The sequence below is a fragment of the Schistocerca americana genome, chromosome 9 (assembly GCF_021461395.2).
Source record: "Schistocerca americana isolate TAMUIC-IGC-003095 chromosome 9, iqSchAmer2.1, whole genome shotgun sequence".
Lineage (NCBI taxonomy): Eukaryota > Metazoa > Arthropoda > Insecta > Orthoptera > Acrididae > Schistocerca > Schistocerca americana.
The window spans coordinates 106,156,729-106,181,738 of NC_060127.1; the positions used below are offsets into that span (position 1 = coordinate 106,156,729).

The 25,010-nt window shown below is 39.3% G+C and overlaps 1 protein-coding gene across 1 annotated transcript in view; it reads right to left on the reverse strand.

The window, feature by feature from the left end:
* The window catches only part of LOC124550612 (protein PALS1-like), a 570,361-nt gene that overhangs the window by 39,172 nt on the left and 506,179 nt on the right, over positions 1–25,010 (reverse strand). Inside the window, exons 7-10 of the mRNA XM_047125331.1 lie at positions 22,500–22,757; positions 14,719–14,961; positions 9,769–9,968; positions 2,174–2,346 (exon numbers count right to left, since the gene is read on the reverse strand). Coding sequence (XP_046981287.1) covers positions 2,174–2,346; positions 9,769–9,968; positions 14,719–14,961; positions 22,500–22,757 — 874 coding nt within the window. The remainder of the gene's footprint in view (positions 1–2,173; positions 2,347–9,768; positions 9,969–14,718; positions 14,962–22,499; positions 22,758–25,010) is intronic.

Genomic DNA, 25,010 nt, shown 5'->3' on the forward strand with positions numbered 1-25,010 from the left:
TGACTACAAGAGGCTGTGTTTGTTTTTCTGAAGGTTGGCAACATGAAGAGGCAGAGGGGGATTCCATGACTGCAGTGAACATTGCAGGAACACAATAGTATGTAAACTCACATTGTAGTGTCCAGTCATGTGAAAGATGACAGTCAGAAATTCTGCCAAGTGCAAGACACGTGCTACGATTTGCTTCAAGTGCGAGACACGTGCTACGATTTGCTTCCTATTCGTGGAAGGAATAACACCTACCAAAATTTTTTTTCAAAGCAAAATAATTATCACAAAGGTTTCATGAACATAATAAGTGTGTTTAAGTGGTGCAGGGAGTTTATTGGAGGCAGAGCCAATATTCGTGATGAACAGAGGAGTGAAAGACCTTCCATTCCGAAATTTTTGTGAAGATCACCAGTTGACATTGGATGAAATTTATGTGATGTTTACACAACTTTCTAGAACTCTTTTATACAAGACACTCACAGAAATGTTGGGATACCAAAAACTGTGCACAAGATGGGCCTCAAAACAGCTAACAGAGCAACACAACAAAAATTGGGACAGTAGCACCTGCGAGTTTCTCGAACAATTTGAATTGGAAGGTGAGAATTTTCTGAACTCTGTTGTAACTGGAGATGAAACATGGCTGGCTGATGACATGCCTGAGACAAAGAGACAGTCATCACAGTGGCATCTGTAAGACCCCCAAAAAGTTATTCTTTCTTTATGTTTATGATACATGAAATGTACGGACCTGAGAGTCCACAGATGTTAATAAGTAATTGTAATACTTTTTTATGATAATAAGTGAAGGCACAGCCTTCACAGTTTTCTGCAGCCAGCAAGATGCCTTGCAGTTTTGCATTGTCTCTCGTTCTTAGGCTTTCGCTGTGTAAGCTTCTATCTTGTTGGCTCTTAAGAAATGTGAATATATTTACACATATTTAAATTAATACCTTTCAGATTTAATTATTTAACAACCCACATATACCCTTTTGCATTAACATCTACTAATTATCAACTTTGTTTGCAGCTGTTCGTGAAATAAATGTGAAAGAACTGACGTAGAGTCTCTGCCACTGGCATGATCCAAACACTGATTAGTAAGTTAGCAGAACTTTTATCGTGCCCCAGTGAGCTTGCAGTCTCTCAGAAATGAAGTCTGACAGTCAGTGAATCAAACAGCATAACGCAACTGATTGATCACATTATGCACTCGCCTTTTCAAAATTATATAGAGCCATGTTATTCCTTCCTCCTTTGCAAGCAGTCAAAAAATTCAAAACCACCATTTTAGGCAAAAAATCATGGCCTCAGTGTTTGGGATTAAAAAAAGCACCATTTTGGTCAAATTTCTGTCTCAGGGGGAGACCATCAATGCAAAGTATATTATGAGACTCTAAAAAAACTCTAAAGGAGCACTCAAAACAAAAGGAGGGGAATACTGACAAGAGGAGTGTGCTCGTTGCTCGACAACACCCGTCCTCGAACAGTCTTAGCCACCAAGTTGCTCATAGACTTATTTGGTTGGGATGTTTTGAACCCCCCCCCCCCCCCCCCCAATATGCCCCTCACCTTGGCACCTACAGATTATCGTCTCTTCACCTCCCTGAAGACATATATGAGTTTTATTAAATTTTCAGCTGTCGAACTGGTGCAGAAAGAGGTTCAGAAGTGGGAGAAGAAGCCATGGCTCACCACATGCACTGAACAGGATGGCGATTATGTGGAAAAATAGTCAACAAGTGTATCAACAATTTCTTGTAACTTTTTTTTTTCAAATATACTTTTTCTAAAAAAAGAAAAATATGAAAATGTAGTACACTTACTTCCTGCCTATGTTTCGTATTACCTCTCCAACATCACACACTCCTCCAATAAACTTTTAGTATTTTGTGATGTTTGCAGTACATCACTATCCTCAAGCTCATTTGAAAAACTATTTTTGTTGTTATTTGTTGTTGTATGACAAGTCACCTTTCAGTTCTACATTAGCATATGCTGAAGACAGTATCGAAAATTATTTGCATACAACTGCCTTAACTACATTCATCCATCACCTACTTAAGTATTTATTTAGACAAATGTGCAAGATGAGTGTATCACAAGCAAGAAAAAATAAATACATTCGGAATTCTCATGTGATATGCAGAACTTTTTACGTAAAACTGCAAGAGGCACGTACCATCGGTAGCGCTCGCATAGAGCGGGTAGCCTCCGTCAGTGTAGCTGGAACCGTAAGGCTTCTTTTTCTTCTTCTTGGGGTTTTTCTTGGCACAGAGGAGCGTGCTTGCCTTCTTTGACTTGCCTTCCTTTGTCAGCCGGTCACCGGCTATCGTCTGCTTCATTGTTTCACGTCTGCAAAAGGGCAGAGGCTCCCTTACTAAACTCTCCGAGAGAAAGGTAGTGACAGGGTTTTCCCGTCAACAGGAAACAGTGTTAATGATATACAGGGTGTTTTAGGAGGGACAGTACATTTTAGTAGCAATAGCACAAACTAAGTCAAATAAAACATTCGATATACTGTGTGCAAGTTTTATTCGTTACAGAGATGTGTTTTCATTTCAGGTATTCGCACTCTAGTTGCTATCGATTTATGTATCAAATGTCATTTTTGTTTTTAAGCGTAAGGTCTCAAGTTGTGCGTGAGTCTACATTATTGAATTCCCCAAGTTTAATACAAAACTTGATGACGTAACATTGCTCTAAATTTGGCTGTTCCATTTTTGTAACACACAACAAAAAAACACTGATAGCACTATCATAAGTCACGAAATGGCTGTACGGAGCTGAATCTCAGGCTGTGCATCTGGAAGGGATGAACACACTCGTCCACACAAGCAGAACAACACAGCATTGCCAGATCGCTTGCAGTGCTGTTAGTCTCATTACTTTTCTCACACAACTTGTAACATTCCTCAGAAAACAGATCAGCAGTAATGGCCATGTTTCTTGGCCCCCAAGATCCCTGAATCACCCTCTGTGGGATTTTTGCCTGTGGGTACAGTCGAAAGATAAATCTATGAAGAAAAAGTAAACACAAGGCAGAAATCGATTGTTCCAGTTGAGAACAGTACTCTGCCCCCATAAAAGAAAGGCAAGATGACCTCAGAAGTGCACAACAAAAGATTTTCACACTTAAAGTTTTCACACACACACACACACACACACACACACACACACACACACACACACTCTCTCTCTCTCTCTCTCTCTCTCTCTCTCTGTCTCTCCCCACACACACACACACACACACACTCTCTCTCTCTCTCTCTCTCTCTCTCTCTCTCTCTCTGTCTCTCTCTCTCTCCATTCAAGCTGCAGGTGGAATTTACGAAAATTAACTTTGACCTTCATTATTTGCCTTTGCTTAACACCATCAGTCTCTATCAATAACGAACCAGTTGGTAACAGTACTTAAACCAAATTCTTAGGACTTTGGCTGCAGAGTAACATCAGATGGAATAAGCATATTGAATATCTCAATGCAGAACTGAGCAAAACATGTTATCTTCTTTGTTCATTAAAATCATGCTGTAGTGAGAAAACAGTATTGAATGCATATCATGCGTACTTTCATTCTCGTCTTAGATATGGGGTCACCTTCTGTGGAAACTCTAAAATAGCTAATAGCACTTTTAAACTACAAAAAAGGGCCATTAGAATCTTGTTTGGGTGCAAGCCTAGAGACTCTTGTAAACCCCTGTTTAAGAAATCTGGTATTCCCCCATTACCATGTGTATACATTATGGAAACCCTTTTGTTCTCTACTACAAAAAAACTGTGATATACATGAGCGCTTTACCAGACAAAACAGAAACTTACATATGACTCAAATCAGCACAGCACTGTGCCAAAAAGGTACTTTTCACATGGGAGTTAAGCTTTATAACAAACTTCCTGAAAACATAAAAGCTATCACTGAGGTCAATACATTTGGAAAATCTCTAAAGTCATATTTACAGCATCACTGCTTCTACTCCATTGAAGAATATTTATATTTATGAAATGTGTTACATAAATACTTACGTGTAAAGTGTATTATTGTAAGCTTAAATATGTATGCCTTGAAATTACTTTCAGACTGTATATTTATAACTTGACTTGTCCAATGTCTTATGCATAAGCTGCTATGTAGACAACAGGATCAATAAAATACAATCTACAATCAACCTTCTGTGCATGTTTATTTGGGTAACTTTCTACCAGCTGTACCTCTGTGACCAATAGATTAGATTAGATTAGATTAGATTAGATTAATACTAGTTCCATGGATCATGAATACGATATTTCGTAATGATGTGGAACGAGTCGAAAACTGGACACATCATATGGAATGTATTGTTCAAAATAGTGTACACGAACACCTTTTAAAATATTTGGTATTCCTCCTGAGACACACTGTATAAAAATCTGAGCAGCTGTGCACACTAGGGGAAAAAAATGCTGACTCAGGCAGAAGCAAACCAAAAAACTACCGTGTAACATGAAGATGATAAAGCAAAACTGTGTCAATTCTGCTGTTTATTTTACTACATTATTTTCAGTTCACATGGCCTTCAACGAACTAGAATTGACTGTTATCTTTGAAGACGATGATACAAAGGGAAATATCAAAACACAATTTAAGATACAGATTACTATAGTGTGATAATGCTACCAAATCACAAGTATCTTTTCTTCTACATGTCATTTTCTTGGTGACACTATTGGGAGGTCAGTTTACTTTCACACACCAATATCCTTTAGAAAATGAACTCTTGAAAACAGCAGGGGCCTTCTCTGTCGTGCACATCTTCAAACCGTTTGAACACAGCTGTTAAAGAAATTATCCTTACAAATAACAGCTTCACAATGCATTTGAAGAGTTTGTGATTAACAAATATCCACAGTTTGGATAACAGCCATAATATTAATTACTGTAACACCAATGTAAGACTGTTTGAGAGAGTAAGTGTTTATGATGGTGGTCATAATTGTCATGGAAGGACAAGAAAAACACAATGTTAGATTCTGGGCATGCAGATGTAAGAAAGTTGACTTACTTCTCCAATTATCATTCAGTAATGTCTTTTGGCATCATATTCTGGGGTAACTGGTGATTGAGGAAAATAGTGTTTGTTGCTAAGAAGTGTGTAATAATGACAATGTGAGGTATCATATCTACAACAGTTTGGCATACTTGTGATGAAGCAAGCTGGGATAATTTTTACTTCCCCTCTTGTTTTGTCATATGCCTTCTTAAAATTCATTTTTTCATAACTAATTACCATTAACATATGTGAGTATAATCTACATTTTCGTAACAGAGAAAGATTGGCCCTCAGTTTTAAAGAATATAACATCAGGTCTAATTTTGTGCACAGTTTTATGTAAGTAATTGATTTTCTAATTTATTTCGACTCTTACTAGTTAGTATCTCTTGTTATAGGATGAAATCAGTAATAGCTTTATAACTTAAAGTCTGTTGTTGACTTATAAACAAATATAAATTCTGTGCCAATTATAAACATTTGGAGGAACAACAAATAGTAATCTTAAAGTATCTATTTGGCTCTATTCAAAAACATGTTAGCAAAGCCAGCCCTTAGTTAATTCCAAAGTAATTAACAGTTTTTGTCAAAAGTATTGTTTGCACAACTATATTTGTTAATTTCATGATTAAAACAAATAATTTGACCTAACCCTTGTAGTAGAAGAAACTGTTGAAAGGAATGAATTTTTTGATGTATTCAGTTAAGCAAATGAGTTAAGTTTTAATTGTAATTTCTCTAAATTAAACTTCGAACAATATGTAGTTTCAGTACGTATTATTGTGAGGATATATAAGGGCCCAACTTTTGGTCTCGAGAAAGTCAGTCCACGGCCGAGTTTCAGGCAAGAAACCTGTGTTGGTTAGAACAACAATAATGCTTCAACTTAACTGTGAAATAACTGTTATACAATTGATGATGAGGTCCCATACTCTGAGGAGTGTAGGGAATGATGCGGGAGACATGCACTGCCGATAGGCAAGGTCGTAGTGGAGGTAGTTTGCCATTGCCTTCTTCTGACCGTAATGGGGATGAATGATGATGATGAAGACAACAACAACAACAACAACAACAACAACAACCACCCAGTCTTCTCGAGGCAGAGAAAATCGCTGACCCCGCCGGGAATTGAACCCGGGAGCCTGGGTGCAGGAAGCGAGAACGCTACTGCAAGACCGCGATATTAGGCCATCTGTTAAAATGACGATAGTGTCTGCTCTGTATGTACCTTTCTATTCCACAAGAACTGTGAACTTTGTGATTAGATTTTTACTGCTCATAGATATTCAACAGTAAACTATTGTAGCAGTATGTGGATGTTCGCCTGAAAACCATTAATGAGGCTTATTGAAAGTTAAACAATAGTGCACACTGGCCATATCAAACGTGTATATGGGGGGTTGTGAAAAGTGAAAGTAAAGTACTGTGAAACACAAATGTGTACCTGTTGGCTACATCATTTAAAGTAGTCAGTGTTGTGCCTCCACAACACATTTTTCAGCTAGTGTAGCAGTGCAGTACATTGACACTGAGGACAACAAAGGAAGAAGTAAAGAAGGCAAACTGTCTCATATGGTGCCCCAACGTGAGGACTGTTGTATGTAGGCACAATAAACTCGAATTCAGAAAACTGTCACAGTGAAGTGTGAACTCGAGTGGTTTATAGGGGATTTAAATGGAAAAGATGCTACATCCAATCAGCACTGGGGTTTCATAGCCACAGTAGGACAGCACCCAGTCAGCGAGTGGTTTTATGGAAGCAGCCATTGAGTACAGGAGCAGCCAAGCAGCATGCAGGTGGACACAGCTGACCAAGATAAACAAGACGCCTTGCTGAGATAATTACAACTTGCAGCAGACAACGAATTGAGATATCCACAGCAGAGCAGGAGCCGACAAGCGATTAAAAACAAGGTAATTCATTGCAAAAGCTGTTTTGTATTAAGTGATACATAATGAGTGACCATAACGAAGAAGATGGTGTGATGGGAGACAAGAGACAATATGCGACTGTTCCGTAGATGATGGTGGCTACAAATCAGACATGAACGTAACTTTGAATGATGGGGACAAAAGTCCTATTGTAGATGAAATGATTAAAGCGTCAGCTACATTGTGTGGTAATAATAATAATGTTGTGTGACGAGGGCCTCCCGTCGGGTAGACTGCTCGCCTGGTGCAAGTCTTTCGATTTGATGCCGCTTTGGCAACTTGCGCATCGATGAGGATGAAATGATGATGAGGACAACACAACACCCAGTCCCTGAGCGGAGAAAATCTCCGACCCAGCCAGGAATCGAACTCGGGCTCTTAGGATTGACAGTCTGTCGCGCTGACCACTCAGCTACCGAGGGTGGAAACATTGTTTGGTGATGTGAACAAAATGGACAAAAACAGTACTGAAGTGAGTGAAATCGATAAGGTTAAGGAGAAGAAACCTAACGGCAAAAGTCAGCAAGGGCAAAAGTTTATGGCAGACAAAAATTTGGAAGCAATGTTAGGGCAAATTATGAGTAGTTTGGGTAATATGAGTAAGAAAGTAGACATTAGTAGTATTAAAACTGACATGACTAGTCTAAAAGATGAACTGAAGAAAGAAATTAAAAAGGAAATTAAGGTAGTTAGCTCTAGCCTTTCAGAATTAAATAAGAAGGTTGAGAGAAAGATTGTAATGAAAAGATAAAGAAAGTAGAGCAGAATACTAATGAGAAATTAACATTAATAAGTAGTAAATGTGCAGAAGAGAAAAAGAAGCTTTGTGATGACTATAGGAGGAGGGTGGAGGCTTCTGAAAAACAGTGTAAAGATGAAGTCAAAGCTGCCAAGAAATTTTGTGCACATATACAGACACAAGCAGACATATGTAACATATGTCTGCTTGTGTCTGTATACGTGCGAAAGGATGTGTGTGTGTGTGTGTGTGTGTGTGTGTGTGTGTGTGTGTGTGTGTGTGTGTGTGTGTGTGTGTGTGTGTGGCGCGCGCGCGAGAGAGAGAGTGTATACCTGTCCCTCTTTCCCCCTCTAAGGTAAGTCTTTCCGCTCCCGGGATTGGAGTGACTCCTTACTCTCTCCCTTAAAACCCACATCCTTTCATCTTTTCGTCTTTCCCTCTCCTTCCCTCTTTCCTGATGAAGCACTTATGAAATTTGTTATCGGCAATCCATCAAAGTTTGAGAGTAACAGAGATATTGACAAATACAGTTCTAGAAGGCAAAATGATCTGTGTTGCCCTTTAATGAACATATTGGGTCGGTGCATAAGTTTGTAGCATTTCTGCATGTTTGTATTCCAGTTGCTATGGGTTTATTTCTGAACTGTCACTCTTCATTTTTAGTTGACTTTTGCTGTTCGAGTTAACATACTGCTATTTTGTAATTTCAAGATAATGAGTGAAGCTGTGGACACCAGAAAGTGTGGTGCCAAGCGGAGAAATTGGAACATTTCCAACATATTCCTCTGTTTAATTTCAACAGAGGAGTGACAGCAGTGGAAGCAGCTAGAAACATTTGTGCCATTTATAGGGATAATGCCATTGGACAGAGAATTGCAAGACAATAGTTTTCTCATTTTAAGGAGGGTCAGTTTGATGTCAGTGGCTCTCCACATTCAGGAAGAACTTTGGGCTTTGATCAAGATCATTTAAACACATCAATACACAATGATCCATGTTATTAAACTCAACAACTGCCAAAAGTGATTAACTGTGATCATTCCATCATCATGTGGGATTTGCATGCAATGGAGAAGATACAAAAATCGGGTGTTTGGATACTGCATGCTCTAATCAAGATCACAAAAACTAGTCAGTTGCCATATGTGCATCCCTGCTTGCTTGTCATCAGTTGGCTCATGAGCAACACTGACCATTCCTATCCTGTATGATTACTGATGATGAGAAATGGTGTCTCTACACTGACATAAGGAAAAGAAAGGAATGACTGATCCCAAACAAAGCAGCAACTCACCATACAAAGACTCGCACACATCCACAAAAGATAAAAGTTATGCATCTGGTGGAATAGCAACAGTGCGGTGTACTATGAATTGCTTCCCCAAGATGTAACCATTACTGTTGACAATGACCAGAAAGACTGAGTGAAGTGATGCTACTCTGCAATAACAGCTGCCTGCATTCTGCATACAGAAGTTGGGCTGGTAAGTCATTTTGCATCCATCTTATTCACCTGATCTTGCACCCTCAGATTTTCACCTTCTCTACCTGCTATCAAGCAACTTTCCAGATGAAAATGTGCTCTGAACAGTGCTTGATGAGATCTTTGCCTCAAAACCATGTGATTTCTACAGTGGTGGAATTGAAAAGCTACCCCAGCATTGGTGGACTGTTGTAAATAGTGAAGAAGAATATATTAAATACTACGAATTTATGCACCAACTCAATATTTTTGGCACGGTAATAGGTGAAACATACAGCTACAAAACTGTATGACACACTGTGCATGGAAGTAAACTGTCTGACATGTAGCAGAAGAATGTTCAGATGTAGTTAAAAGTTGTTTGTCCTTCTACACCATAGTGGAATTTTTTAATAAAAATAATTATTAGTCACACATTCTCTCTCTCTCTCTCTCTCTCTCTCTCTCTCTCCCCCCCATATCATAACATTTGTCATGAGCATGATCTATGGTCTAACTTAAGTCTGATGACTGCGGACTCAAGCACAAGGAAAGTATTACAGACAGAGAGCAGATTCCCACATATGTGGGGACTTTTGTGCCCTTGTACTCACTGGTGCTGGAAGGACTTGGAAGGGATGAGCCCAGCAAGTGTGAGGTCTTCCTCACCCTCGCGGTACGCCTGCCACCAGTTGGGATCATCCTGACTGATAACGTGCAGCACGTCACCCTTCTGGAAGCTGATTCCCAGCTCCCTGCATGGGATGTACAGGTCTTCCTCAGGGTCGTAGTCGAAGTGCGCCTTCATATGGATCTGCCACAAAAAACATCCAGTTGAGTGTGACCTATTCGAGCAATTGTAGCTTGGAATACTTTCCTGCCAGTCTGGACTGACACGAGAATAAACCGTTGGAGTTGCTGCTAATCTATCTTTTTGAAAAATATATTTTGATAATACTGTCTCAAGAAAAACAAAATTTCTTCTTTCGATTCGAGATCGAAAAACAGTAAATTGTGTCTTTCTCCACACAAACCCTCAAAATACAAGGTGACTTTTGATATGATATGGAAATGCGTGCAGAAAAAACAAATGGCAGACTAAAATTTCTCTTCAAAACTTTGTTTAGCCAATGGTTTAGCCAGAAATTGTTGGTAAAGTTGTTTGTTTATTGGATGTCCTCTGGAAACCACATCTGGTCAGAACAAGCAGCTGTCAGGAAGGGTGTGCACAAAGTCTTCATATGAGGGAAAGTGTAACAATAGCATAGCCAGGCGAGCCCAGAACACACACTGTGCGTCCTAAGCTTTTGCCCTTTTTCACTTGGTTCACAACAAGCTTTCTATGTATTTTGCAAAAAATGGTTCATGAAATATTTGAGATCAATTTACATATAAATTAGTTAGTTTTATGCTTTTTCAGCTTGTCATTTGTGAGCTGTGGAGAAGTAATGATAGCTCTGTAGTTTCTGTGAAGTATGGTGCTACCTTTGCAATGAAAAGTTTTTGACTAAATACAATGTATGTGAGAAAAGTAATGAGACTGACAACACTGTGAACTATCTGGCAACACTGTGCTGTTCTACTTGTGTAGACCAGTGTGTTCATCCTTGTAAGTTTGAGCTCTGTAGAGCCTTCGCGTGACTTTTGAGAGTGCCATCGGTGAATTTGTGTTTTTGTTGATGTTAAAAAAATGGAACAGTAGAATTTAGAGCGATATTATGTCATCAACTTTTGTGTTAAACTTGGGGAGTCCACTGGTGTGACCTCTGGAGACTGGAAACTGGTCTACGGGGACCATTCCTTATCGGGAGCACAAGTTTTTCACCGCCATAAATTGTACTCGGAAGGGCGAGAATACATTGAAGATGAATCTCACTCAGTGAGGCGTTCAACTACAAAAACTGACAAAAACATTGTGCATGTGTGCTCTCTCATGAAACCGGACTGATATTTAACAGTAAGGATGACAGGTGACCTGTTATTCGTAAAAAACTTTCACTATACATCGAATTTTGACCAAAGTTTTGCCTATGCAAAAGCTTTGGTGCCTAAATGATACAGAAAAACCTCATGACTGAGAAGAATAACAGTGGAAAAAATGCCTATATTGATCCTCTTGAGAGGATTTCCAATGACAAAGTGGCAACGTAAGGAGTGACACTCTGAGACATCTCCTCGACTGGAAAAAGCCTGAATGAGCAAATCAAAGATCAAAACAATGCTGATTTGATTTTTGGACAGCAGGGGTGTAATGCATAAAGTATTTTTTCCTGCAGGACAAACTGTGAACCAAATGTTTTACAAAGATGTCCTTGAAACAATCAGTAAAATGGTGAATTGCACATTGCAGACAAGTGGATGCTGCCCATCATGACAACACCCGATGCCATACGGCCACTTCCATCGCAGAATTTTTGACCTCAAAAGACATCCCTCTTTTTCCACAGTGCCCCCCTCCCCTTACCTGCCCCATTCACCTAATCTAAGTCTTTGTGTGTGTTTTCTTTTCCCAAAAGGATGCCATTTTGGGACTCTGGAGAACATTCAAAAGAATGTGACTGACATGTACAAGCTCTACCAGTTGAAGGCTTCCAGTGCTGCCACTGAGACCAGGAATGACGATACCAGTGTTGTTATTTATCCAGTAAAATAAACTCCAATAGAAAATTATACAAATAATGTCTTTGGAAAAGTTATTGATTGGTTTTCTGTGAATGGACTAGTTCTGAACTACGAAAAAATACAGTACATCCAATTTTCTACTGCAATGAGTACGGTTCCTTCAATAAATATAGCACATCAACTGAAGTCAGTAGCCAAGGTAGAGCACAATAAGTTTTTGAGTGTACATATAGATGAGAATCTCCATTGGCAAATTCAGATTTTGGATCTCCTAAAGCAACTAGGTTCAGCAACTTCTGCAATCAGAATAATTGCCAATTTTGAGGATATAGAAATTACCAAGCTTACATACTTTGCATACTTTCACTCTTTGATGTCATACAGAATAATATTTTGTGGTAACTCAACACTTAGTCAAAAAGTACTCACTGCCCAAAAGAAAATGTGAGGGGGCACAACATCTTGTAGGCATCTGTTTAAAAAATTTGGAATTCTTACAACAGCCTCACAGTACATTTACTCAGTAATGAAATTCGAATGTATTTTGTGCCATTTAAGGGAATGGGGTAGGCAGTAAAAATTTTAAGCAAAAAAATGAAAAAGAAAACAGAAAAAAGAAAAAAAACCTTGATTCATGTGTGCATTTCTTATGCAATTGACACATTACACATCATAACGGTTATTGTGAGATTGAGCAATGCAATACGTAACTAACTCTGCCAGCGTATAGCTGACGAAGGGCTTTCTTTGAACGGGACAACGTTATTGTTTGAAGAAGGTAAAAACTTTGGTAGTCTCATTACTCTTCTCAAACACCTCATATAAAGGTAAGAATTCATAGAACAGTGGAAGTGTCGACTCAATGACAGACACTGCAATGCTAGCACAATGTAGCATTTTTTTTCCATTCAGTGTGTGTTGTAACTAATAAGAGGATTTCTTTTAAGCTATAGCCAAGTATAACAGGTACGTTTAACATGTAGTAATAAAAATAGTAATTGAAAACAAATGGTGGAACTAATGATCCAAGTAACACTTAAAAAAAAAAAAAAAAAAAAAAAAAAGTTTTGTGTGTGCAAGCTTTCAGAGTCAGTGGCTCCGCCTTCCATCAGAAAGAGTTCAACAGGAAGGGAGGGGTGTGAAGGAAAAGGACTGTAGAGGTTTAGGAAAAGGAGTAGGGTTTGACAAACTCAGCCAGAACCTCAGGTCAGGGGAGTCTTACTGGATGGGATGAGAAGGAAAAACTGATTGTTGGGGACTGTACTGGACAAGATTTGAAAAAATCTCATCTGGTGTAGTCCCCAACAATCTGTCTTTCCTTTTCATCCTGTCTGGCAAGTCGACCCTGACCCTGGGTTCTTTTCCAAACTCTACCCCTTTTCCTAAACCTCTCCAGTCCTTTTTCTTCAGCCTCCTCCTTTCTCCCTTCAACCCTTCTGCCAGTAGAAGGAGCCACTGGCCCCAAAAGCTTGCATCCGTAAAAACTTTTTTTATGTGTGTTCTCCCGCCAGTGCTTGGTGCGTACATTTTTTATGCATTCAGTTATAAGGGTCGTTCAATAACTAATGCCCCACATTTTTTTCTCAGAACATATTTATTGTTAAGAGTCAGAATTTGGTGACAATATACATCAAGATGTCTTGTCCATGTCCTATTATTCTACGCAGTTGCCATCACATTCTATGGCCATATGCCAGTGTTGTGGAAGAGCATTTATTCCTGCTGGTAAAAGCTCTTGTCCTGTACGCATAGCCATTTTTTCACTGCATGACTGCCATTCTCGTCATCTTCAAACAGTAGAGCCAGTTGTCAAGTTGTGATGTGCCGGTTAGCACAAATAATGGCGCTGCCCGATTCAGCATGCCTGGAGCATGGCTGATCATGGAGCTCTGTTTCTGCATTTTCTGAGACTGTAAGTTTCTTTACCCATTGGCCAACTGTATTCCTGTCAACTGCAGCATTGCCATACACTACACACAGATGTTTACGGATGTTCACCATGGTTTCTTTCTCTGCACACAAGAATTCAATAACAGCACACTGCTTGTAATGTGAGTCATATGTAGTCACCATTTTGACACTGTGCTATCGCTCTGTCATCTGCCAGAACCATTCGAAACTTCACTGGTGCACAGAACAAACATAAAATGTGAGACACCAACAAGGATGTTTGTCTATGTATATCAATGGCTTTTTTTAAAAAAATGTGGACTGTTATTTATTGAAACCTTCATACATTGTTACACGTCATCAGTATGTTCCAGAAATTGTTGAAAATTTATTAAAGGTGTTTCACATTAAACTTTATTATTCAGCATTTAATTATCAGTTTCTGATTGTAATAGGGCAGTTACTTTTTTTGCCCAAATTAATGTGCTAGTAGTGAAACTGTAATTAAAAAGTTTGTGTCCCCCAAAATTTCTTGGGGAAATATAAGATTATAAATATGGTCACTGCGTGTCAATTCTACGACATTCCTTGTCTAGCTTTTGCTCTGTGAAGACATTTGGCCAGTCACTCTCTGATTAACTTAGTTCCTGAAGGATACTGTCTTCTTGTCTGTAAAACTTGGGTTGTGAACAGCTGATCTGATGTTGATCAATGACAGAAAAATTGAAGAAATGTATTTCAATCATTACATGAAAAGCCTAGCCTTAATTAAGGAGTGGGAAGCAAGAGAGAAAAATGAGTAAAACATAGTACATACTTATGCATAAAATGAACTTGCTTTGTTTGATGCTTAACTTTCTAGCAACTTCTTGATACAAGAACAGCTATTAATGTGCTATTAGCAGTTTTTATTTAAAATAAAAAAGCAACTTTTGTGACACTAAATAAATGCATTGTGCGAAAGTGGTTTATGGATAAATAGAGAACAAGAGATCTAGATAAATAAAGAGCAAGAGCAGTATTACCAGTAGAGCTCAGCCTCGAACACTTACAATGGTGGTCTCCCGTGGTGGTGGCGGAGGCTGGTTGCTGCTGCCAACCACGAGAAAGGACAGCGTGCCTGTCATACCAGCAAGGATGTCGCACACCTCGTTCACGGACTTCCCACGCATCTCAATGCCATTCACCTCGAGGATCTCGTCGCCCTCGCGGAGCAGGCCAGACTTCTCTGCTGCCCCTCCCCGCACTATCCGCCCAATGATGACAGCTTCTCCTTCGTTTCTCACTGTGGCACCCTGGAACCAAAATAGGGCTGTTACTCAAACCAAATTGTCAGCACTGTTGTTGTTGTTGTTGTTGCTGTTGCTGTTGTTTTCATTCTGAAGACAACTTTGATGCAGCTTTCCATGCTATTGTATACTGTGCAGATCTCTTCATTCCTACATAAACTATGCCCATTTAAAAATGCTTACTGTATTCAAGCACTGGTCCTCCTCTGCAAAATTTACCTCCGACGCTTCCCTCGCCTATCAAACTGACCATCCCTTTCTGCTGTTTTGGAAGCCTCCATCGAACGGCTGTCGGTCAACTTTGTGGAGGATGTACGAAGAGTCAATGTGCGACAGGATCAGTCACGGTGTGTGGATGAGGATGTTTTGTGGGTGATAAAGCTGGTGATCTAGTGAGAATTAATGGAACATTGATAAGGAAAGATATCATAGGATACTGATCAACAATTTAGTTCCATCTGGCAAGAGACTTATTGGTCATGGGTTTCTTCTTCAGTAGGACAATGTACAGAGGGTATGTCAACAGAAAAGGAAAATGGGCAGAAATGTAGAATATCATTTGGCTGAGTTATTCACTTGACTTAAATCCTGCTGAACTTTTATGGGATAAACTTGACACAGAGGTCAGAAAACTGACAAAGTACAGAATAATTTACAGGGATGTTGGACTGCAAGATCTGCAAAAGCACTACAAAATCTTACCTCCAGAATGCCAATACTTTGTGCAGCTGTTCTGAGGGAAAACAGCAAATACTTTGAAGAAGCTACACACTACACCATACATGTTGTATCTAGTGACAGAGAGAGAGAAAATATTTTTTTTTAGTCCATCTCGTTTGTAGGTTGAAATAATGTATATAGCTTTTATCATGGGTGATCAAAAACTTTTGACCAGGAGTGTATAACTAATTTTGCCTTCCTCCATTTATTCTTCAAACGAAGGGGCGGAACTGGTTGTGTGAGTTCCTACATCTCTGTGGAATCCAGACTGATCTGTATGCAGGTTGGTTTCTACTATACTGCCCCTCTCTGGGAACCATATGGTAGTCTGGTCTCTCCACAGATGCTCCTCCAATGAGGCCACATCTAGAGTGTGGCTATTCATGTTGTTGAGGCATGCCAGCTATCCCACTAGGGCAGGGTGCATGGTTTGTGGGGAAGGGGGACACCATTCTTACTGTTACAAAAACTATAACTTCTGCAGCACATTTTAATCTATTGTTATTGTAAAGTTCTTGCTTAATAGGCCCACTATTTATTATTTTCCGCTTTACACAATGCTTTATAAAATGCCACTTGATACATTCCTGACATAAACAATGTGTCATGTTGTGTGTTTACAGCCTAACATTGTAAAATACTGACAGCAAAAATGTAGATTGAAATACTGAGAATAAACAGGTTTAAACACCTTTATTGTTCAATTACACTCTTGGCGATGAATCCTGAAACAGAGTAACAACCGTGAAATTTATGACAAGGCTGAAAAAAAATATTGACCGTACAAAAAGCAGGGCAGCATAAACGGTCACAGATTTGTATGACTTAAAGAAACACTGGAAAACTTGAAGTGGCAAATGCCTGAAAATAGATGCAACTATCCAGCAAAAACTTGGTCACAAGTCTTCAATTAGCAGTATCGGGAACACTGTACAACTACCTATGTATTACTCATGTTAGGACTGCAGAGACAAGATTATACTACAAGAGGCATGCAAGACTTTTTTTCTGGAACCAGGTTGGTTTTGTTCAGGACTCCAACACACCATGTCATTCCCCACCCTTTGGCTACAAAACCCTATCTTTCAATTCTGTCACATCACCTTTTCCATTCCAGATTGACAGTGTGACACTAGGTGTCCAGACTGCTGGGACTATAATCTCATCAGCAGTTCTGTTAAAGAGGGTAGTAAGAATTGTGGCACCTTCTGGCCTAGGATCTTCATTACTTCACGTGTTATGTAATCAGGGCCAGTAATTTTCATATTCTTTATCTTCTTGACCGCTTCCTGGATGGTAACTGGTAGTACAGGTCCATCAATAGGATCGACACTCAGTATTGGAGGAAGGTCAAATTCCTCATTGATGATTTTGGAGATAATAACTCCATCTGATGAGAATGTTGAGAGGGTGCCGAAGGAGTCAACCGTCTTTGTCCTCGATGTGTGTGACGTGACCAACGCCCTGGGTGACTCGGAGACATGCTTTGGCTAAGCAACAAATTTTATTTATTCCTTCAAGTGTGTCTAGTTTATCATTCAGACAGTCATAATAAGAAGATTTAGCTTCTGTAACTGCTGTCTTGGCAGCTGCTCTCTAGCTACATTATTCTGTGACATATTTTCAAACGTTAACGGATTTTTGAGTCACCCTCTAGTACATCTTAAGACCATTTACATAGCACCATATTGCAGAGAGCTTCATGCATGTTTATACTATCAACTCCAAAATCAGTCTGAAGCAATTAGCGCTGGGGAACAGTGATGCAGGACATGCTGTTTTTACTTGAACCTCTCAGAACATTAATCGAGTCAATTCCGTGTTAGTGTGCCTTCCAATTTGTATTCTGTGTTAGATTTAATTTATTAAGTACTTTTTGACAACATGTATTTCTTTAAAGACTTTTAAGAACCACAGTCATAGATAATATTTACAAAAGGCTGACTAAACTTCATGCCCTACCAGGATGTTGGTTACATATTGATAGGCTGATCAGACATCTTGGGTTTGCCAGGACAGTCCCAGTTTTCACGTAACTGTCCCAGTAAAATCATTTGGGACACATAATTGTCCTGGTTTTTAATCGAGAAACAAAATGATTTGCAATAATATTATCATTTGATTAAATAGTTTGTTAAATCGAGTTTCTTAGAAGTAGAACATTATAGACATACGTATTTTCACAATGCCCCCTATAGGCCTACCACATTTGGTTTAACTCGTATTACGCTTAAAGAAAGAGTAAGAGAAATATCGAAAAGAAAAGCAGGATTATCTACCTACACCTCTAAGATTAGATTGGATTAGATTCAGTTCTCACATCACAGACCCAAAAATGAGATAATTCTCTTGGGTGTAGAAAATGTCAGAAAGTATAACACAAAACACACAGAATGTTTGAATATTGTACTCACTTCCCTGATCATTTGTCAGGAGATTGTCAGATATGTAAATACATTATAGTAAACTGGAAATGCTAATACTTATAGAATGAATACACTGTCAGAATGAAACATAGTTTTGCACTTTTAATAAATTTACCATAAAAAAACACCAAATCTTGACTGTTGTGACCAGTTCTGTCAAAACTGAAATCTAACAGACATTTTTGCTTAAGCTGGTCTAACAGTTCCTGTTAAGACATTCATCTATAGAGCAGAAGGAGTTGCCTGTCAAAAAAATTATATTTAAATTGTGTTTCATCTGAAACCAAGTTTCTAATGGTTGCTGGCAATTTGTTGAAAATTTGGGTTCCTGAATACTGGACCTGTTTCTCGACCAATGTAGGCAACTTTAGATCTTTATGTAGACTGTTCTTATTCCTAGTACTGATACTACGTGTTGAGCTATTGGCTGGAAATAGACATATTATTTGCAACTCATATCATTAAGGAATAAATATACTGAGAAGCAGTGGCTAGAACACTCAGTTCCTTGAACATGTTTCTTCATGATGTTCTTTAATTTACACAACAAATGAATCTTATTACACACTTTTGCACTCTAAAAACTTTTGCTCGCTTTGATGAGTTACCCCAAAATATGATCCCATATGATATAATAGGATGAAAGTAAAAAAAGTATGCAAGTTTTTTTGATATGTATGTCTTACATCTGACGTCATTCACATTGTAAATACAGACTTGTTTAGGTGATTCAGCAATTCTGTGGTACGCCCTTCCCAACTGAATTTATTATCGAGTTGTAATCCCATAAATTTAACATGTCAACCTCTTCCACCTGCATGTCTTCATATGTTATACACGTGCTGGAAGGAAATCTCTTACATGTTCTGAACTGCATATAGTGGGTCTTTTCAAAGTTTGATGACAGTGAATTAGCTTTAAACCATTTATTAATGTCAGCAAACATTTGATTAGCAGACATTTCTAAATCTGTAATTGGTTTGATATTTACTGCAATGTTTGTATCATCTGTAAATGAAACAAAATTTGCATCTGGCAATGTAACAGGTGAGAGGTCATTAATGTACACAAGAAAAAGCAACAGACCCAAAATAGAACCTCGAGGAACACAATATGGAATCAATTCCTATCAGATGAAGACTGGTTCATTATTCCACAGGAATTTCACAATCACACCCTTTGTTCCTGTTAGTTAGATAAAGCTCAAACCATATTGCAGTACTGCCAGTGATACCATAAAATTCTAATTTACTTAGGAGAATTCAGGGAGACACACAGTCTAAGGCTTTTGACAGGTCACAGAAATTGCCAGTAGCCTCTAATTTGTTATATAATGAATTAAGTTCATACTCACTGTATATGTAAAAAGCATTCCCTTTGTCAGAACTCTTAAGGAAACCAAACTGTGACTTGGACAATATATTGTTTGCAGTCAGAAGCTTAAGAAGACACTTTAACACAACCTTTCCAAATGTTTTTGAAGGCACTGGAAAAAGTTAAACTGGTCAATAGTTGATGGTATTTCTTTATCCCCCTTCTCATAAAGAGGCTTAACTTCAGCGTGTTTTAACCAATCTGGAAGTGTTCGCTGATACAAGACTGATTTCACAATTACTTAAGGTAGAACTCAACTCACGAGAACATTCTTTGTTAACTTCATTGATTTGTTATCATAGCCACCAGAATACTTTGATTTTAAGGATTTTGCAATGGACAATACTTCTTTTAGAGAAGTGAGTGTCACTCCCATCTTACTGAAGTCATTTGTAGAGACTGGTCTCAGATATTCCATTACACTGTTTACTGAACCTGATAACCCCAAGCTGTCAGTAACATAAGCAAAGTACTTGTTTAAGAGGTTTGCAACACTAGATGCACTTGTTACCGATGTCTTATTTATTTTTAAAGTTATCTGTTCCTCTTCCCTTCTGGTCCCACCTCTGTCTGTCTTCACTATATCCCATACAGTTTTTATTTTGTTGCCTGGTGGAATTATGTTTTTCTCATAATAAAGCTGCTTAGATTTCAATTATTTGCTTCAATATTTGGCAGTATTCTTTGCAATGCTTTACAATGCACAGCTGTTCCTAGATAGTTGATGGAGTTTTCTTTTTGCTCCACATGATACCTTTATTCGTTTATTTTTAGACTTCTCTTTGATCTGAGTTACCTTTAGGGGAAAACAATTTTAAAGTGACGAAGTTACTTTATTAACGAATGATTTGCATTTTCCATTTGAGTCCGAAATACTGTGAACATCTATGCAGTTTAAGTCTTTGAGCAATCTCCTAAAATTCTCAATTTTTGAGTGGTTAATTAGCCTCCTCTGTTCAGATTTAATAGATTTTACATCCTGACACTGTTTCAACTTTAACATAAGATACTGCATGTTATGATCAGATAACCCATTTACTATTGGTTTTGTGATATGACTTTTTTCCCTAGATTTGTCTACAAAGATATTATCAATAGCAGTCTTAGAGCATACTGCAGCTGCAAAGTTTACAGTGGGAATGAAATTGAATGACAGTGTTACTGATTGCAATAACTGTAGACTGACAGAGGTTTTCAATAAATCCACATTAAAATCACCAGCAACCACTACCCCCCCCCCTCTTTTTTTTAACTGTGAGATTGGACAACAGAGCTTCCAGATTTTTTATGAAGAGGTTAGAGTTTCCTGAAGGTGCTCTGTATACACTTACAATTATAAGGGACTTCTTATGAAATATTACTACTGTTACAAAAGCTTATAAGTGCTGCTCTGAGCAAATTTTGTTATTGTCAATATTCTTGAAATTAAAACAGTTTCTGACAAATGTGCCAACTCCTCCTTTCTACATATTTTCTCTACAGAAGTAAGAGGCTAACTTAAATCCTGCAACACTTAATGTATCTATCACAATCATCACATGAGTTCAGAGAGGCAGATTATGCCAAGTAGTTTGCTCAACACTAATTCTTCAACACGAATAAGCAACTCATTATGCGTACCCCTCAATACTTGTATATTCTGTCAATTTCTGGACATCTTCACTGTTTTAGCAATGGGAATGTCATTTTCAACCTGTCTCTGAACATCTTTCGTTTCTGCCTTTCCTACCCTAAAAAACTGCTTTTCTGTCACTTGTAATCACTGATACTTTACCACACGTGATAGTTAGCCTTTGCCTTCCCTTTCCTTGCCGTGTCTTGTCTTGTATGATCCCACCTATTGATAGTCAACAGGAACCACACCAATATGAGACCTCATACCTGATCCAAGGAGCCGTTCAACCTCTAAATTAGCTCTACTAATAGAAGAGTTTAAATGAGGCAAGTCACGGCCCCTCAGAACAGATACAAGCCCAACACCAGTACGTCTCATTGCTGAAGCTATCTTGCTGACCTTCCACTTTACGATCCTTGAGACAAGCGAAATGAAAGGAGGCATGAAGTAGCTTCACTTAAACCAGTTAATCCTAGTGGGACTGCAGCCACAAGGAAGTTAATTTTGTGAAGACTGCAAGCAATGCATTGTGTGTTAGAAGTGCTTATTGATTACTGTTTGGTTTGTATGCACATTTGCCCTAACTGTCTGCAGTCAAACAAGAACTTAAATTTTTTTATGAAATGTATAATTTGTATCTGATGATGGAATAGTAACATTACACAATTCATAGGATCAACAAATTGTACCTGATATGTAGTAAGTAACTAAACACTGCAGAAAATATATCCAGGCTATTACAATAAAAAGTATCAGTGTCTTTTATTTCTGAAGACCAGAGTTTTACTTGTGTAATGTACCTACAGATACCTTTCCATTTCACAAAATGAAGATATATACTTCCTATTGGTTTTTCGGATCCTGCATCATCATAGGCCTATTATTGACTTCAAAATATAAGGTAAAAATAAGTGTAGTAATGAAGTTAGGTACAGAGTATAAACACAAGTGTCCCAGGTTTCTCTCTTTGAAATCTGATAAACCTACTTTAACTGAGCCATGGTTCCATCAGATCAGATCAGTAGGCAACTGTAAACATTTTTTCATGAAGGTATTGACTGTCTTGTCTTGCAGCGGAATAAATGTGTTAACAAATATGATGATTAATTTTCAAATAATGGACTGTATACTTACTCTTTCTTCCATCTGCCTCATTTTCATTTTACTGCTCCTTATACATGTACCTGACCCATGAATCTGTAATTTGATTTGACATTTCATCAGTAGTGACAATCTGTGCTCTGAATTTAGTTGTATTGGTATGTAACATGCCCTTTCTTTGCACATGTTGTATCTAACGGTTGGCTCACCTACGGCAATGTGAGTGTGAATGGCCCTAGAAAATTCTACCACCGATAATATGAACAGTGACGGGTCACTTTCAGGTAAGCTACGGCTGACCGACTCACCAACGGCTCGTTGGTCTTCTCGATGCTGACGATGCGGATGTTGCCCTCGTGCCTGGGAGGCGGCGAGCCCCTCCCCGAGCCGGGCACACCCCCTCCGCCACCCGCACTGTGCGTGGGTGAGGGTGCCGGAGAACGCGGCTCGGTGGTGGCGACGACCGCGTCGTGGGCTACCAGCAGCGCGTCCAGCTCGTAACGGGAGAGCAGGTCACACAGTTCTGCTGCCTCGGGCAGCTTGCATGGCCGCAGCACCTCCAGGCACTGCAAGAAGTGCAAACACTCACAATCTTGACCCTGCTCTACACAACCTCTCTGGGATTTATCTAGCCAATTGCAAGATTCCAATGTTTCAGTTTATTTGGAGACCATACATTGTCCATACTAGGGTTGACAATGGAAGCAAGATTGATGAAAAAACAAGGCCTGTTTATAGGATATATTGATCCAGGAAAAGCGTTTGGTAATGTAAAATGATGCGGAATATCTGAAATTTTGAGAATATAGAGGTAAGCCATAAGGAAAGACAGGTAGTACACAATATGCACAAAGATCAGCCAAAAGATTGAGCAAGGAACCCAAGTTGAATGTACAGCCATCCAAGTGATAGCAGCATCACTTCATGAGAAATGACTGCTAGTCATCCACAGGGTACGTGATATCAGTGAACACGTTGCCCACGTGTAGAATTGGAAATGTGCACGATCTATCGGACTTTGACCGAGGGCAGATTATGGTGGCAAGAGGCTTGGCATAAGCATTTCAAAAACTGCACAACTTGTCAAGTGTTTGTGGAGTGCTGTGGCAAGTCTCTGCACTACGTGGTGGAACCACGTTCCGACGCAATGGGGTTGGGTGGCCAACCCTCATTACAGATGTTTGATATCATAGAGTGGGCAGATTGGTAAAACAGGACAGGCAGTGAACTGTGACAGAACTAACATCAGCCTTTGATGCTGGGCAGAGCACAAGTGGTCCTGAACACAGTGCACTGAACACTGCTAATTATGAGCCTCTGCAGCTGACGACCCATGCGAGTGCCAATGTTAACACCACGACATCACCAAATACAACTGAAATGGGCACGAAACAACTGGCACTGGACAGTGGCAGAGCATTGCACGGTCTGACGAATTCCAATATCTCCTTCATCATGCCGATGGGAGGGCTCGAATCCATCATCTTCCAGAGGAAGACACCTGTACTGCGGGAAGAGACGAAGTGGCAGCACCTCCATTATGCTCTGGGGAACATTCGTGTGGATATCCACGGTTCCAGTGGAGCTCATCGAAGGCTCCGTGTTGGCCGAGGAGTACCACACACTCGTTGCAGACCACATGCACCCCTTCGTGGTGATCGTGTTTCGCAATGGCAGTGAAATTTTGAGCAAGATAATGCGCCGTGTCACGAGGCCAGGAGTGTGATTTAGTGGTCTGAGGAGCACAGTGGCGAGTTCCAACTGATGTTCTGGACCCCCAACTTACCAGATATGAATCAGATTGAATACATCTGGGATGTGGTTGAATAGGATGTCAGGGCTCGCTGCCCCCATCCCCAGAATTTGTGGGAATTAGGTTACTTGTGTTTGTATCTGTGGTGCCATCAACCCCCCCTCCCCCCCTCATTTCCAGCAACCTACCAAGCCCTCGTTGCTTCTATGCTGTGATGCATTGCCCCTATTATCTGTGCCAACAGTGGACATGCTAGCTGTTAGGTAGGTGCTCATAATGATGTGATTGATCCCTGTACAAGAACCAAGAGGAAACAGTAAGACTGGAAGACCTAGAATGAAGTGCTCAGATTAAAAATGGTGTAAGACAGGGATACAGGCTTTCGCCTATACTGTTTAATCTATACTTCGAAGAAGCAATGATGAAAATACAAGAAAGCTTTAAGAGCGGAATCAAATTTCAAGGTGAAAATATAAAAATAATACGATTTGTTGATGACATTGCTATCCTCAGTGGAACTGAAGAAGATTTACAGACTGTGTTGAATCGAATGAACAGTCTATTGAGTGCTGAATATGGATTGAGAGTAAATAGAAGAAAGACAAAAGTAACGAGAAGGAGCGAGAAACTTAACATCAGAATTGGGGATCAGGAAGTAGATGAAGCATAGGTGCTCTAATCAAATAAAATCATATGGTTCCAGAGACCTTTCTAAGTCTCAAACATCTATGTCTTGGTTTCAGGCACAATATCCGTTCTATGCAGAATATGGTTCAACATCAACCTTCCGAATGCAATGTTGGAGTTTAGGGGAATACTGAGTGGGCTATGCGTGAATGGAAATTTGGACTGAGGAGAGAGGCGAGCTAGGGTAGTCCTTGCTGAGCAAGGAACCCAAGTTCAAATCTCTGCCTTGGTACACATTTTCATTCATCTCTGTAGTCTATATAACTCTATTTTGTAATCACTACAGTAACATCACATACCCTCTCAACCTGTGAAGTTTCATCTTGTTTCCCATCCCCCTCTTACTGCTTCAGTTTTTCTTTTTTTTTCTGACAGTATT